This window comes from Schistocerca gregaria, chromosome X, assembly GCF_023897955.1.
Source record: "Schistocerca gregaria isolate iqSchGreg1 chromosome X, iqSchGreg1.2, whole genome shotgun sequence".
NCBI classification, from domain to species: domain Eukaryota; kingdom Metazoa; phylum Arthropoda; class Insecta; order Orthoptera; family Acrididae; genus Schistocerca; species Schistocerca gregaria.
The window spans coordinates 738,720,351-738,738,213 of NC_064931.1; the positions used below are offsets into that span (position 1 = coordinate 738,720,351).

Here is a 17,863-nt window from a genome sequence, read left to right on the forward strand (position 1 = left end):
CGCAGACGATACAGAAAAATTATAAAACTTTTCTGTTTATTGGTCCAAGAAGTTTCTAACATCGGTTTATGCGTGACTGACAGCGCCAATTTGTGGACGGAATAGAACGAGAAGCGCTGTCGATCATTTGGGATAAAGACTATAGCAAAAAAGTAAACATATATACAAATATTAAATGACAATATTGCGTAATAAGTTATGAACTTTTATGTACCTAGAACATAGGCAGTCTCGTAGACGCTGCCTCCACAGACCATGTCAACGAATTCCATGATGATGAAGACGATGTAGTTCGGCGAGAAGGAGCGTGCGATGCCCACTAAGGCGGACAGGCCCACAGCGTACAGAAGCACCGTCTTCCGCCCAAATCTGCAAACAAAAAATAGTATCTCATCATGACAAACCTATCATGAGATGTAGTAAGGACCGCAGAAGGTAATGACTCTCATGGGGCCAAATGATCTGCCGACAAAGACCGAACGGAACTGTAATAGAGGGTGCGAAAAATTGTTAGTGCTTCGTCACTGAAAGATAACAACGGGCTCTCCAGAGACGCAAAGTCATCTTTAGTAACTCGTGTCTCCGCGTAGGAGGATACATGCGTTGTCCACAGGACTACAAAGGCATCGGATGGTATCTCACTGCAAGTTTTTTTCTCTCATTGAACATTGTTCAAAAATATCGGATATCCAGAATGAATATTGTGATTTTAAATCTAAGCAATAAATTTTTTAACTTTGACAGACTCATGCCAACAGCTAGTCCCACAAATATTTACGTGAGTTTATGGGTAATTGGCTGCAGCGGTTAATAGGACGCATGCGGTACTTGCGATAAACACGATGTCTTTCGATTACTGCTGTCCTCTTCTAATTACTGCAAGAAACAAACAGGAAGAAGGAGACGGGTGCCATCTAAGCTGTGGAATATGTTGTTTGGGGCAAGGGAAACAGATTAATTACTCGTTATTTTCATCAGACATAAAATAAGAAGGTAAGCTCACAGTTATTACTCATTTACTTTTATCGCATTATGTTATTAAACCACTGTAGTTTACTGTACCATTGTATGGATTTTCTTTCTAAATATAACAGTTTAACATACAAAACCTGACCGGGTTGGCGTGTAATGGCAGATTCGGATAATGGTGCGTTGAAAGAGAATAGGTGGACATCTTCGTGAGAAAGAAGTCGGAAAAAGCTGAAATGAAGAAGAAAATAAGGACTGAAAAGAAACAAGATTGGTTTGATTAACAAGAATGGGAAAAGATGGAAAAAGAAAACCAGAAGTAATGACGAAATACCAGAAGTATCGGATGTTTCCAGCATTTACGACGATGGTGATGGTGTAAGAATAGAGAAGATTTCCACTTCGGCAAGGAGACTGCATGACTAGTCGGAAGACGCTAATGACCAGTCTTACTCAATTATGGACTAGGTTCAACAGTTACAAAGCTGAAAGGTGCCACTGAGCCATAACCCGGGTTACCACTGAACAATCAAAGCGGGACCAGTGTCCAGTGAATATGGCGTATAGTAGTGTGATCTGCACCACAACTGTTGTAGGCAAGGAAGCAGAGAGCGTCAAGTTTTCACATGCAGCTAGTCTTTAGTTGAATGTGGGGTAGCTGTATCAACATTTCATCAAATAGTAGTCCCAAAAATCTGGTCTGTGGAACAACGTCCAAGTACTGGATACTCAAGTACAGGTCTGAGTCAGGATGGACCGTGGTGCGACGACAGAAATGCACAACTCGCGTTTTCACTGGAGAAGACTGAACGCCATGACAAAGGCTCCAAGTTGGAGGCCGTTTCGATGACGCATGGAAACTGCCGCTCAGTCAAGGCTACGGAATGGGAGATATAGTAAATGCAAAAGTCGTCGACATACAGCATATGGGTGATCAGCGGCCTGATGATAGCGACTAGCCCATTGATAGCGAAGAGGAAGAATGTAACTCTCGGCACAGCACCAAGCCCAGTGGAACGTCGTTCTCTTGGGCCTGTGGTGAGCTGAGTGATGTAAAAACTCTAATCCTGGGTAACCGGTTAGATAAAACCTGACGAATAAAAATCTGTTGGGAGCGATGAAAGCCTGAGTTATGGAGGGTAAGTAAAATGTATTGGCGCTAAATTGTATCATATTCCTTATTTATGTAGGTCAAGAAAGACTGCATGAGGCGTTGGCGTTGAGAAAAATCCTTTCGGATTGCTGTTTCCAACCTAACCAGACGGTAGGTTGTGGATCGTCCCTCCTAGAAACCACACTGACGGGGATACAAGAGACCCATGATTCGAGAATCCAGCACACTCGTCGGGCTACCATCCTTTCAAGCAGTTTGCAGAGCAGGTTGGTGAGGTTCATTAGTCGATAGCTGGCGGCACACATTGAGTTTTTGACTTGTTTATGACTTGGTACGATGACGCTCTCTCGTCATTGAGAAGGGAAAATGCCTTCTAGCCAAATACAATTAAAGTTCCTGAGTAGATGGTGTCTAATTAGGAATCTAGTCGGGGCCTGGGGCCGTAACCTATGGCGAGTCAAGAGCCAGAAGCATTTACCAGTCAGCGAAAGTTCATTGTATAGTCTGACATGATAGGTAAAATAGCGGGATGTGTCCAACTTGTCTTTTGTGTGTTCGAAAAGTAGGTGGATAAGAAGAGGATGCCGATATAGTCACAATATGGGTCGCCAGGTGTTTAGCAAGAACCTAGCGAGTGGTAGACGTACTGTCATAAGGAGGCGGCCAGTTTTTGATATTTGGGAGCTCCGTAGACTATGGAGTTTGGCCCTTTTCTGGTATGAAGTGGCTTTAGTCTCAAGGAGGAGGTGTAATGCTTCCAGCATTCCTTGTTACTGTGTTTAATCGAAGACAACCCTTGGCATGGAGCTGCTTAAAAATGATGAGGGTGGTCTGAGAAGGATGTCGCTTGAGACATTGCAGGGTCTTTCGATGATCCTGAATAGTTGTTGCAACATCTTTGGTCCACCATGGTACCGGCTGGCGGCAGAGTGGGTCCGTATCAATGAGAATAGCAGATCCAGCAATGCAGGTGATCATGTCAGAGAAATCTCCCACAGCCTTGTTGATGCAATCTGATAGCGTGGGTGAAAGTGACAGCAGAGGTATACAACCGCCAGCTGGTTCTTTGAAGAGCTCATTGCGGTAAGTGGTCAAGTGGGTGGTGGCACGGAAGTGACAGAATCACCAGAAAGTGAGCACTGTAACAAAGATCGTCGTGCAGTGACCATTGTATTGAAACCACGAGACTGGGGGGAGAGATCGTAAAAGTCTATAGCCGAAAAGGTGCCATAGTCGACACGAAAGTGGGTAGGAGTAGTAGGTCAAGATTGGGAAGAAGCTGGTCGATGAGAAGGCCCCCACTACATGAAGTGGCACTTCCCCCAGGGGTGGGGGGCAGGGGGTGCACACTGAAATCGCCACGTAGGAGAAAATGTGGAGAAGAGTTGTTGCACTAAGACAGTCATCTCGAGGTAAGTAAGTGCGATGGATGAAGGTAAATAAACGTTACAAATGGTTGTCACCAAAGTCGTTTGCTCTCGCACTGATTTGGGTTCTAGTGCGGAGCAAAGGAAATCCAGTCACTGACATCTGTGTGAATCAATGTGTACACCCATCCAGATGCTCTGTTGGGCCCAGTACAGTTGCAACAGAATGCGTGGTGACCTTGAAGGGTTGGAGAATGGTCAGCAGTGAGGTTGTGTTTCTTTAGGAGCAATGCACATGCAGAACAAGAGGAAGTCAGTTGTTGTATTTGTAGCAGGTGGCAGCAATATCAATTGCAACACCATTGGATCACCACATAAATGGTATCCTGGTTAGGCATGAAGGAGCCAAGAGGACAGATCATGCCATAAGATCACTGTTTGTTGTCACTGGTGAGGGTGTATCAACGTCAATGAACATTAGTTCAGTGTCCGATGGTGTTGGAGGATCTGGCGCCTCCCTGGTCACCGGAGTAGTCTTTTCCCCACCTTTTTCTCTTTCACAAATTTTGGTGATCAACGTTCTTCTAAGGGCTTATTCACCGCGAATGTAGGAACGAAAGAAGAGCGAGCAGCCCAGGTACTAACCGTCTGTGATTCCTTTGGTTACTGGCTGGTGTCAGGTTGCTGATCTGTAGGGTTCCAGGAAGAGAGGCTCCCAAAATGGAGATCTGTCACTGGTAGATTCTGGAAGAGCATGAGTCTTCTCCGACTGTTGGCAGGGATGGTTCCCAAAGATGGTGCTGCTGGAACCACGAGAAAGGAGGGTCTATTCCCTCCATGGAAAGGTTTTTTATTTTCGTGACTGTCAGATGTCGATATACAGGGAGTAAGTACTCTAGGTACTGCCAACGACCTGGCCGCAGCATTAGTGAAAGTCGATGTCACTGAAACTGGATAAAAACAATTGTATTTTTTCTGGGCTCCAAAATATGAGATGCGGTCTGAGACTTTCAGTTCCTTGATTCTGCGGTCCTTGATTGGAGTAGCACACGTCTGGGATCGGGGAGGGTGACCGTTTCCGTAACTGATACAGACAGGTGCTAGTGCACATTATGAAGTTTCGCCAAGTGACCGGCCACAGTCTCCACAAATCAGATCTTATGTACTCTGGGAAAACATGTACCCAAAGCGCTGGCATTTAAAGCAAGCCATCGGGGATGGGAAATGCGATTTCGCATCGCAACAGTAAACCATGGTTCTGACCGCCTCTGGAAGCGAATCCCTCTAATCCATCACAAAAGCGAGGATGAATGTGCGGCAACTGCGGTCACAGGTTCGAATCCTGCCTCGGGCATGTATGTGTGTGACGTCCTTAGGTTAGTTAGGTTTAAGTAGCTCTAAGTTCTAGGGGACTGATGATCTCAGATGTTAAGTCCCATAGTGCTCAGAGCCATTTGAATCATTTTGAAGAAAATTAACAGAAGCAATGTACAGTCAACATGATAACCTGTGTGTAAATTTTTTTTAATGAAATATGGAAAGTTACTTATTGTACCATCTCGTACGTTGTGTGTGTCGAGATTACTCGTGTGTGTGTGTGTGTGTGTGTGTGTGTGTGTGTGTGTGTGTGTGTGTGTGTGCGCGTGTGCGTGTGTATGTGTATGTCGCGCTGCTGCTACGGTCTCACGTTCGAATCCTGCTCGGGCATGGATGTGTGTGATGTCGTTAGGTTTAAGTAGTTCTAAGTCTGATGACCTCAGATGTTAAGTTCCATAGTGCTTAGGGCGATTTGAACAATTTTTCACCTGAGGACAAACAAACTACAAATTATCCACATGGCCATCATTCAGGTGAACGCAGGCTTCAGCGAGTCTCCTCATCATTAACCCTGAACGTTCAAAAATACCAGGCGTGTTTCAACTGCTTTGGCAGCCACTCACAATCTCATTAATTAAATATCAGTGTATGGATAGAACAGCTCCTTAAGAAATTCTTGAAAGGCATGCATTTGTGTACATGAGGAGTACTGGCAGTCAAGATAACGCTATGGACACAGCTGGAAGCGAGTTATCACCTGAAGTCGGCCAAGGCACCAACTCATGCTAGAAAGCATCCAACGACGATTCTTGGCTATTAAATGGAATTTAAGGCGAACACGTGCAGGTGGAATGTTCCAGAAAGATAATGACGCAGGTCATTCGCAACCATATCCGAGTGGAAAAAGGCTCTTAATACGAGTATTAAGGGACAGTCATGGGCGGTGTCAAAACAATAAGAGAAGAGCAGTAGAGTATCGAATAAGTCTCCAGGAGCAACCATGAACATCGGTTGACAGCAGCTGCTACTCATTGACCAACAGGATTTCGTCCAAGAGAAGACAGTATTATTCGGGTGTAACAACTACAACTGATAGACAAGTAGTGATTTCACGAGTATTTTATAAATGTTTCATTGAATAATGTTGGATAGAAACAGTCTGCCTTTGTCCAAATAGCAGTGTGGTGGATTTCATTTACTATTAGGAATAAGTAGCTGCATAATACTTTCCTCCTGTGAATTAATCCAAGGGACCACTTCTTCAGCAGACGGCAGAACAAGCGGCAACCACTGTAATTGTCTCAGAGATAGACATCACATATAGCGCATTTAATAGTGACTGGAACAAGATGAAATGTGAACCCTGTCTCTTGATAGTGGGGAGCACATGTATAGTAAGGTAAAGGGGGTTCGAACAGTAAAATTTGGTATCAAGTATGCTTTATGTGTAGATGTTAACGGGTTTGTTGATCAGCCACCTTGTATATAAATATGTCTAATGGTAAATAAACCTCTTTAAAGAGTTCATATCCTTTTTGTTACTTTGACAGATCACCGTGCCTGTCAAAGATCCTTTCTTTGTTCCCAACACCAACCCTAAATAATCAAGCCGGTAGGACACACAAACTCTGAACTGGTAGCTTCGACTTGTGCTGCAATGCGTCAGCAATGTGTTACTGGAGTTTAGCGACGTCATGCACACGGCTGAAATACACTAATATCTTCGCACACAAAAGTTCAGCGGGATGAAGTCGGGGGACCTGGGAGGCCGTGATACTGGTGACCCACGACTGATACACTTGTTGCCGAGACGCTGTTTGTCACTAGATAGGTATCCGGAGTAATGATAAAATCTAACGAGGGTAGTTTATCACTTGCAATTTACTCCTCACTTTCGGTGTTTCGACATAACAGCTTAGGCAGTAACAGTATTGTAACATTGCATGACTGCACCTGAGCATATGTCTTACCAGGAAAACCACTGGTTCCCGGAGCTATGTATATAAAGTTTATTTGCTTCTTTCACTGTCCTCTACTCGCCTTTTCCTTTATACGCATTATAGGCAAACACAGTGTATATGTACAGGTGCATATACATGTATTTGTTTCAGGATATTTTTGCCTGTGTGACAAAGCCAAGTTGTTTCTGAACAAGCGTGTGTAGATGAAATAGACTCCTGGAAATTGAAATAAGAACACCGTGAATTCATTGTCCCAGAAATGGGAAACTTTATTGACACATTCCTGGGGTAAGATACATCACATGATCACACTGACAGAACCACAGCCACATAGACACAGGCAACAGAGCATGCACAATGTCGGCACTAGTACAGTGTATATCCACCTTTCGCAGCAATGCAGGCTGCTATTCTCCCATGGAGACGATCGTAGAGATGCTGGGTGTAGTCCTGTGGAACGGCTTGCCATGCCATTTCCACCTGGCGCCTCAGTTGGACCAGCGTTCGTGCTGGACGTGCAGACCGCGTGAGACGACGCTTCATCCAGTCCCAAACATGCTCAATGGGGGACAGATCCGGAGATCTTGCTGGCGAGGGTAGTTGACTTTCCCCTTCTAGAGCACGTTGGGTGGCACGGGAGACATGCGGACGTGCATTGTCCTGTTGGAACAGTAAGTTCCTTTGCCGGTCTAGGAATGGTAGAACGATGGGTTCGATGACGGTTTGGATGTACCGTGCACTATTCAGTGTCCCCTCGACGATCACCAGAGGTGTACGGCCAGTGTAGGAGATCGCTCCCCACAGCATGATGCCGGGTGTTGGCCCTGTGTGCCTCGGTCGTATGCAGTCCTGATTGTGGCGCTCACCTGCACGGCGCCAAACACGCATACGACCATCATTGGCACCAAGGCAGAAGCGACTCTCATCGCTGAAGACGACACGTCTCCATTCGTCCCTCCATTCACGCCTGTCGCGACACCACTGGAGGCGGGCTGCACGATGTTGGGGCGTGAGCGGAAGACGGCCCAATGGTGTGCGGGACCGTAGCCAAGCTTCATGGAGACGATTGCGAATGGTCATCGCCGATACCCGAGGAGCAACAGTGTCCCTAATTTGCTGGGAAGTGGCGGTGCGGTCCCCTACGGCACTGCGTAGGATCCTACGGTCTTGGCGTGCATCCGTGCGTCGCTGCGGTCCGGTCCCAGGTCGACGGGCACGTGCACCTTCCGCCGACCACTGGCGACAACATCGATGTACTGTGGAGACCTCACGCCCCACGTGTTGAGCAATTCGGCGGTACGTCCACCCGGTCTCCCGCATGCCCACTATACGCCCTCGCTCAAAGTCCGTCAACTGCACATACGGTTCACGTCCACGCTGTCGCGGCATGCTACCAGTGTTAAAGACTGCGATGGAGCTCCGTATGCCACGGCAAACTGGCTGACACTGACGGCGGCGGTGCACAAATGCTGCGCAGCTAGCGTCATTCGACGGCCAACACCGCGGTTCCTGCTGTGTCCGCTGTGCCGTGCGTGTGATCATTGCTTGTACAGCCATCTCGCAGTGTCCGGAGGGAGTATGGTGGGTCTGACACACCGGTGTCAATGTGTTCTTTTTTCCATTTCCAGGAGTGTATTTTGTAGAATATTACTAATGGTAAAAGCGATAGCATATGAACAAATTAAACTGCGCTGTGCATTGCATACCGCAGAGGACTGTAAGGAGACGACGACTGATAGCATCAACATGATAAATGAAATGTCGTGTGATGAGGGCTTCCCGTCAGGTAGACCATTCGCCTAGTGCAAGTCTTTCGATTTGACGCCACTTCGGCGACTTGCGCGTCGATGGGGATGAAATGATGATGATTAAGACAACACAACACCCAGTCCCTGAGCGGAGAAAATCTCCGACCTAGCCGGGAATTGAACCCGGGCCCTTTGGATTGACAGTCTGTCGCGATGACCACTTTTATTTTATTTTATTTATTTATTTTTTTTGTTCGCTGTTGATCGTTGAGTTTGGTCGTTGCGGGCGTCACATGACATCCGTTAAGGTTCGTTTGTTGATCCTTCCACTCAGTTTTTTTATTACAGAGGCCAACCAGCTCTCTGACCGAACAAGCTGAGCTACCGTGCCGGCTTTCTCATTTTGTTCGCTTTGGTTCGTTGAATCTGCCCGTTTCAGTTCGTCGTTGATCCACTAACTCAGTTTTTTATTACAGAGGGCAGTTAACCCTCTAACCGAACACGCTGAGCTACCGTGCCGGCGTAAATATACGTGGAATTGGCGAGACAACACTGTGACGATGGTCTTTTTGTTCAAAAAAATGGTTGAAATGGCTCTGAGCACTATGGGACTTAACATCTGTGGTCATCAGTCCCCTAGAACTTAGAACTACTTAAACCTAACTAACCTAAGGACATCACACACATCCATGCCCGAGGCAGGATTCGAACCTGCGACCATAGTAGTCACGCGGCTCCGGACTGAGCGCCTTAACCGCGAGGCCACGGCGGCCGGGTACCACTCAGCTACCGGGGACTGACATCAACATGATTATGCACCCTGTCATAAAGCAGCGTCTCAGAGGCAACGTTCCTCTGGATTGGCCTGTCAGAGTGCCGACCTGAACTCCATGAAACACCTTAGGAATGAGTTGGAACGACTTAATTCCAGATCCTAACGTCATCAGTACCCTCTCTGGTTTCGGCTTTTGAGGAGGGATGGGCTGCCAGTCCTCCACAGACATTCACACACCTCTCCAGCAGAGTTCAAGTCGTCATAAAGGCGAAGAGTGGGCACCATATTAATACGATATTGCAGTGCCTGTGTTTTTCTGATTACGATGCAAAGTTCGTTTAGGCACTTTGGCGACCACAGCCGTTACGTAGCACATCAAATGAATTCGCAAATGCGAATAAGGGTTACCATCAGCTGTAGAATGGAATGACGATAATGCAATGGTAAGGCGAACGCTCGCTATAAACGGCAAATCCTAGTTCGCGTCCCGGTCCGGCACAAATTTTCATTGTGTCATTCCACTCTATAGCTGATAGTAGTCCTTATTGGCAATTGCGTGTTCATTTGATGTGCACCTTATTAGGTACATTAATAGGTGTACGGACATCTTTGATGAGAGTCTGTGTCTGTCACAGTGGGATGTTAGTGTTAATGGAGGACGTAGTTGTTATTACTACGTTTTACACACACTGTAACTTCCTTAAGCCCATAGTTAATGAACGATCCAATGCTCTCACCAATACACCTCTCTCTGCCATGTGATAGTACAGTTAATAACTGGTCACTCCTGGACAGCCAGATGTTTGTGTACGTGATCAATTTCCTTGTGAAGTACTTTACTAATAGGGTCAACAGTCCCATACATTTCAGTAGAATTGTTTAGTGTTGGAGAACACTCTCTGTTGGGCTGAAAGGTTTGTGGTGTGTGGCGTATACCAGTGTGACAGAATGTGGAATTCAAGGAGATTACTCAATCAGCAGGTTATTTAATGATATTTAGACAACATACACTTCACAGAAACGCCTGCAGTACTCCTGAATTACCAGCACGACTGAACTCGAGGAACAGTGTAGTCGGAGTTAGAAATTGTCTAGCACAATTACTTATAATAAAAGGGAGCAAACAGATGATTTCTTCATATTGTCACAGTATACTTTGCATCGGTTGCAATTCCGCAACAATAATATCCCAGTCACCATTTATACACTGATCAGCCAGAATATTATCACCGACCTACTGTCAGTACAAACGTGTCCAGGCTATAGCAGCGTCCATATGTAGAATGGGGAAGGCGCGCAATTATCTGAGTCTAACCGAGGATACATTGTGATGACCTGGAGGCTCGACACTAGCATTTCGGAGACTGCGCGACGAGTTGGGTTTTCGAGGGGTGCTGTGGTGAGTGTCTTGAACAGGTGGTGAAACCAAGGTGAAACCGCATCGAGACGTCAGGGGTTGGGCAGCCACCGCGCATTAAAAATGTCGGACGGCGTAGGCTGGGTATACTCGTGAAAAAGGACAGGAGGCGAACTGTGGTGGAACTAACATCAGACGTTAACGCTGGGTGGAGTACATGTGCGTCTGACACACAGTGCACCGAAATCTCCTAATAACGGCCCTCCGCAGCCGACGACTCACGCATGTGCCAATGTTAACGCTATGACTTCGGCGACTGAAATGGGCACGTGACCATCGGCACCGGACGTTAGTGCGTTGCATTGTATGATGAATCCCGATTCCTTCTTCATTATGCCGATGGGAAAGCGCGAATCCATCGTCTTCTAGGGGAACAGCTCCTTCACACCTATACTCTGAGACGGAGACAAGCTGGCGACGGCTCCATTATACTCTGGGGAACATTCACATGGGCGTCTATGGGTCTAGTGGAACTCGTGCAAGCCACCATGACGGCCAAGGGTATCTTACATTGGTTGCACACCACATACACCCTTTCATGACGATCATGTTTCCGGACGGCAGTGACATTTTCAGCAAGATTATGCGCCATGTCACAAGGCCAGGAGTGTGATTGATGGTTTAAGAAACACAGTGGCGAGTTCCAGCTGATGAGCTGTCCCTGAACTCGCCAGGTCTGAACCCGATCGAACACATCTGCGATGTGATTGAACGTGGGCAGCCATGCCCATCACTGTGTGTTGGTATTGCTGCTGTTATATTCATTACAACAAGTGTATTTCATTAATATGTCAAATACTCAACCCTAAATGCTACAGGGAGCACAATACTTATTGCCCAGGTGCATTAAAATGGCGCCAGATTTTTCTTGGTGACGCTTTAGATCGGCATCTACTGCTAAATCTATATTCTGGAAACTACTGTACTAACTGCGGTGAGGAGAGGTTCTGTGAAACCACTATTATTTTCCCCTTTCGCTGTTCCATTCGTGAATGGGTAGCGGGAAGGACAGTGTCGTGAAGCCTCTGTATAAGCTCCAATTTCTTTGATCTCTCGTCGTGGTTATTTCGTGAGGTGTTTGTTGGCAACTCCACCCCAAGGTATCTCCAAATGGATGTTCCGCTCAATGAAGTGACAGAAGTCAAGGGATAGTGATAGGTGACGGTAGTACTCGTACACAAGATATGAAACGGCATTGGTGGAGCTGTCATTTGTACTTAAGTGATTCATGTGAAAACGTTCCCGACGTGATTATAGTCGCACGACGGGAATTAACAAGCTTTGAACCCCGAATGGTAGTTTGAGTTAGACGCATAGGACATTCCATTTCGGAAATCGTTAGAGAATTCAATATTCCGAGGTCCACAGTGTCAAGAGTGTGCCGAGAATAACAAATTTCAGCCATTACTTCTCACCACGGACAACGCAGTGGCCGACGGCCTTCACTTACCGACCGAGAGCATGGGCGTTTTCTTAGAGTTGTCAGTGCTAAGAGCCAAGCGACACTGCGTGGAATAATCACATAAATCAATGTGAGACGTACGACGAATGTATCCACTACGACAGTGCGGCGAAATTTGTCGTTAATGGGCTATGGTAGCAGACGATAGGCGCGAGTGCCTTTGGGTCCCGGTGGAGGTTCGAGTCCTCCCTCGGGCATGGGTGTGTGTGTTTATCCTTAGGATAATTTAGGTTAAGTAGTGTGTAAGCTTAGGGACTGATGACCTTACCAGTTAAGTCCCATAAGATTTCACACACATTTGAACTTTTTTTTTTTTTTTTAGTGCCTTTGCTGACAGCACACTGCCTGCAATCCCTCTCCTGGGCTCGTGATAATATCTGTTGAAATCTAGATCAATTGATTACCGAGGACTGGTCTGATGAGACCTGATTTCAGCTGGTAAGAGCTGATGGTAGGGTTCGAGTGTGGCGCAGACCCAATGAAGTCGTGAACACTAACTGTCAACAAATCATTGCGCAAGCTAGTGGTGGTTCCATAATGTGTGGGCTGTGTTGACATGGAATGGATTGGGTCCTCTGATCCAACTGAGCCAATCATTGACTGGAAACGGTTATTTTCGGCTACTTGAAGACCGTTTGTAGCCATTCATGGGCTTCATGTTCTCAAACAACGAGGAAATTTTTATGGATGACAATGTGCCATGACATCGGGCCACAACTGTTCGCGACTGGGTTGAAGAACATTCTGGACAATTCGAGTGAATGATTTGGCCACCCAGATCGAGCGACATTAATCCCATAGAATATTTGTGGGACACAATCGAGAGAACAGTTCGTTCACAAATCCTGCACTGGCAACACTTTCGGAATTATGGACTGCAATATATACGAAGTGTTCAAAAAATGTGTCATATACTTTGAGATGTGGTAGTACTAATTGAAACAAGAAAAATAAGTTTAATAAACACGGGTCTGGAAATGTATACCTTCTGAGGCAAGTCCAATAAAGATGGGTCGGGAGATACATACTTTCTGCGATAAACAAGTGTTTACAGGAGGTGCTCAACGTGGCATCTATTCATGACAATACATCCCATTCCCTTCATGCGTAAGGAATGACACCCTTAGAAGTACACACGGTCGTTGTTTTACCCTATTTGGATGCTGGTGTGTACAGGGAGACGTGAGGAGTTCAAATGGCTCTGAGCACTATGGGACTTAACATCTGTGGTCATCAGTCCCCTAGAACTTAGAACTAGCTAAACCTAACTAACCTAAGGACATCACACAACACCCAGTCATCACGAGACAGGGAAAATCGCTGACCCCGCCGGGAATCGAACCCGGGAACCCGGGCGGGGGAAAGCAAGAAGGCTACCGCACGACCACGAGCTGCGGACACGTGAGGAGTGATGTTAATCGATGACAGATATGGTCACACCACATTCATCCTTCTCCCCACTGAGTTATTCCTTTCTGTGGTAACTAAAACTCCTCATTACAGAAATATCTCTTTGAAATATGTTTTAGGAAGACACAGACACAGAGATTTCCCGCGTGCTACCATCTCAGTTCCTTCGCGTGAGACCTGAATCTGAAAGAAAAAAAAAAAGGTTCAAACGGCTCTGAGCGCTGTGGGACTTAACATCTGAGGTCATCAGTCCCCTAGAACTTAGAACTACTTAAACCTAACTAACCTAAGGACATCACACACATCCATGTACGAGGCAGGATTCGAACCTGCGACCTTAGCGTTCGCACGGTTCCAGACTGTAGCGCCTAGAACCGCTCGGCCACTCCGGCCGGCTGAATCTGAAAAGTTCCAGAATAAAATGTGAGCCATTCCACCAGTGAAGTTTGTCAATATCTTTCCCTTTTCTTTTACTTTTGTTTGTAAAATTTGTAATGATTCGAGGGGGAAGGGGAATGTATTGATCCCATCAGACAGACGTCAAATTCCATCGCTTTGGTAGATAGGTCTCCATCAGACTCTTCCCACACAATGAGTATTAGGTGGCATGACGGTTTTAGACCCTCCTTCCTTAGCTATTTTTACTTTTCTCTCTCTGCTTATATTTTAATGTCGATGTTGACGTTGAGCGTCTTGTCGTACCGGGAGCAATATTTATTGACTTTCCAGGCTGCACGTTAGTAATTCCTATATTCTTCACTTTTGTGTTTAAATTTTGTTGCTGTTGTGTGGGTGTGGCTTTGCAGGTGAACGTACAAGCACAGTTACTCTTTCTAGCTGTATATTATTTCATCTGAGCGGTGGCGTTCATTTTCGGTATTGTTTTCCTTTCCACTGAAGCGAAGGATGTTGTAAAAGTAGGAAGCAGCAGGGTACTGCACGCTTTTCCGCTTCAACAGAGAATACGCGCGTTGTTATCTTACTTTTTTGCACCCTTTTTTCTTCAAGGGACACAGGGCATTCGTAGCTCCAAGTAGTATGGTGTCCCTAGGGGTTCAAGCAGAGTAGTGAGCAGGTTAGTCCTCCTTCATAGGCAACACCACCAAATGTACAATTTTTTATTTGACATTTACACATGAATGTAGCATGCCCATAAAGTTGTAATATGCACTAACACACGGGGCTATGAATTTAAAACCACGCTTTAAGCCGTAGGAATTGTTTTATGTACTCCAGAAAAACAGTTGAATCAAACGTTGAAATAAACGCGTCAGTTTTTCCCAGCTCGCCATTTACCAGTTTCATCATGTCCCTCAGATCCGTAACACCTTCTTCAGATCATTTATTTTGCAGCTAATTTACATCAATCGGTATTATGCCACGGTGCCGTGATATCGCTGCTGTAGTTAAGCACATTGTGCTTTCCAACATTGACAACAAACTGCGTCACCTTCTTAGAGTTAAGGAGAAATTCTACCTGTTGGGATGCAGCAGTTTTATCGAGCAAGATGCCATTTCGAAGACTTTTTACAGACTTGGGGTCTTTCGTCACTACCCCTAAAGCTTTTTGAATGTAAAATGGGGACAGCTTCTCAGTGATCCCGTTCTCTGATTTTTCTACCGTAAACAAAGTTAGATGCAAATGTGATCCGTTGTTCTTCATACAATTCACTTTACGTTTACCGTATTCTAGCAGATTAATCTTCTTAGTTCTGTTTGTTGGTCGAGTGTGATAGGCTCCATCGGCATTCCACGAGCAGTTCAGGAAGACAGAGCCCCTCTTCACTCCCTTATACAATTAAGACATGGCAGGTTCCTGAGAAGGTACCCACTAATGACTGTTTCAGCTCAACGGCCATCCACCGGCTCGTAGCACTGAGAAATTTTTTAACAGAAGTTTGTACCATCCTCGCGGGCCGTTTGTTAAGTGAGTACCCCTGTTCCCTGTGAAACAACTTTCCACAGAAGCGCACAGTACGGTGACCGCTGGAGTATACACATAACTTTGTTATAGAGGACTGTTACACTCACCAGCCTCCTCCGAAGAAAACCAATTTTTATTATATTTATTTGTCCTCGGGTTCGCCAAAAGCGTATTCAGTCAACGAAGAGTGGTATGACTACTGCACGTAGAGTGAGCTCCCTGAAGTTCACACCATGCATTTTTATTATATTTATTTGTCGTCTGGTTCGCTAAAAGCGTATTTAGTCAACGAAGAGTGAGCTCCCTGAAGTTCTCGCCATCTGGCGCGACCCAGTAGATATGTGTGAATGTCACTGGCGTGACGAACTTTATCCCCTCACTCCACCTAGTGCCAACGCGATGTTAAATTGTGTTCTTCCCTGTTTTCTTTGCTCTGTATTCAATTCATATGGTATGACTACTGCACTCTTTCTTTGACTGTCACAAGTATTAGGTGTTCACTCCCGCACATATCATGCAGTATTTGGTATTATCTTGTAAGAGACTACAGCGTAACCGACCTTTAACTTGGATATGTCAGATTCAGAAGCTGTCGCATGAATGTGTATGGGGAAAATAATTGTCTCTTTTGGAGTGCAATTAACTGTTTATTGCTCTTTATAAAGTGATCAATAAGAACGATAGGAATTTACATTCCACTTTGAGTCGAATGCCAGAATGACCGCCCAGTTTCTCCTGAATAAATTTATACCTAAAAGAACAATAAAAAACAATCATTACCTGTCTGAAGCATATCCAGCGATGGGTGTTGTTACAAAGTATCCAACACTGTTGACGGTACCCACTAGCGTCAACTTCCATTGGTTTTCGTCACACGTGATGTCCCACTGAAATCCATGAACAGTACTTGAGTGATCCAGGTACACGACAACTTACATGAAAATGTGATACAGTTTATTAGTAATCTATACCTTTTGTTAACATACTATTGAAAATATTTAACATTTATTTCAAAATACCCTGTCTCCACTGATTTTAATTAACAGTATTTACATACTTCAACAAATATTGAAACAAATAATTTTTCTGCTACAAAAAGATTGTCAGTATCGGAAATAGAGACATTAGCCTATTCCTTATGAAATAGCCTTAACTTTGGAAATGCGAAATGTAAGAAAAGCTTTATTCCAAGTTATTCTCACAAACAGTATTAATAGTCTTATCTGACACACAACAATGGGCTCCGGAAGCATTTCAGAAGCTGTTCAAATAACTTACGGGATTGCTGCCGAAAACCGTCGACATTTCGATAGGTGCACACCCTGTCATTTTAAAGGCAAAATTGTTGCAAGGAAGCGTTGTGTAAGTGGATTTAAAAGCTCGGTTTGCAGAATAATTCCGGGAATATAACACCACACACACACATTGTGAACCTTGGCGCCACCACACAATCAAAGGTCAATAACAGTCATAGGGCGCATGTCATTATATTCCCTGAGAGTTGTCAGCTGTTTGGGTCACCTTCCGTCAGGATAAACATAGTACAAGACAGATCAGACGTGCTTTGCGCTGTCGACGAACCGTGCAACAGATGAGTGATGAATATGCCTATTTGGCATCAACGTCCAGATCTTTCTGTCATACGCAAGGAGCATCTGTAACAAGATTAGTCATATTTTGCGGAAATATGAGGTGAAATGTGTTTTCCGACCTCCAGATAAGATCAGGGCCATTTTAAGTTCCATTAAAGATGGTATTGGTTTGCATAAGGTGGGTGTCTATCGCTTTTCTTGCAGTTGCGGTGTGTCGGCCAGAACTACTGAGCGTAAGCATCACTCTCGTTTAAAACAACCGAAAAAATCGGATACTGCAGAACATTGGCACTGGTCGCCCTATGGAATATAACAGCACGGAGATTCTGGCATGCACTTCTAGCTATTGGGAGAGCGTTATTAAGGAAGAAATTGAGACTAAGTTAGCAAGTAACTTGGTAAATAGAGATGGAGGTTTTGCTTAACTTTTGCGTGGAATCCTGCTCTCTCCCATGTCAAAAAAGGAGGAATAGAATACCACCTCACCCGTTGTTTAGAAGTTTTCACTACCGATAATTTCTGGCGTCAGTTATCTTTGGTTATGTGGTAGCGCTAGTGTTTACATTTGTGTGTGTGTGTGTGTGTGTGTGTGTGTGTGTGTGTGTTTAATTGCTCTACTGCACTACTACAGCAGATTTTAATTCAGTTTCACAGCGTTTACTTGCTGTAGCTTTACCTTGAAAATGAAAGTGTGTGCACCTGTTAAATATCAGCGGTTGTCGACGACGTCACCCGGTCGCATATCGTAAGTTATTTGAACATTTTGTAGACCGGGAGAAACTCAGGTCTCACATTTCAGAAGTTGTG

At 45.2% G+C, this 17,863-nt stretch overlaps 1 protein-coding gene across 4 annotated transcripts in view; it reads right to left on the minus strand.

The window, feature by feature from the left end:
• LOC126299559 (solute carrier family 22 member 5-like) overlaps positions 1-17,863 on the minus strand; it is a 234,376-nt gene that overhangs the window by 76,489 nt on the left and 140,024 nt on the right. For all 4 annotated transcript variants that reach the window (XM_049991555.1, XM_049991554.1, XM_049991556.1 and 1 more), the window contains exons 4-5: positions 16,245-16,351; positions 215-369 (exon numbers count right to left, since the gene is read on the minus strand). In XM_049991555.1, coding sequence (XP_049847512.1) covers positions 215-369; positions 16,245-16,351 — 262 coding nt within the window. The remainder of the gene's footprint in view (positions 1-214; positions 370-16,244; positions 16,352-17,863) is intronic.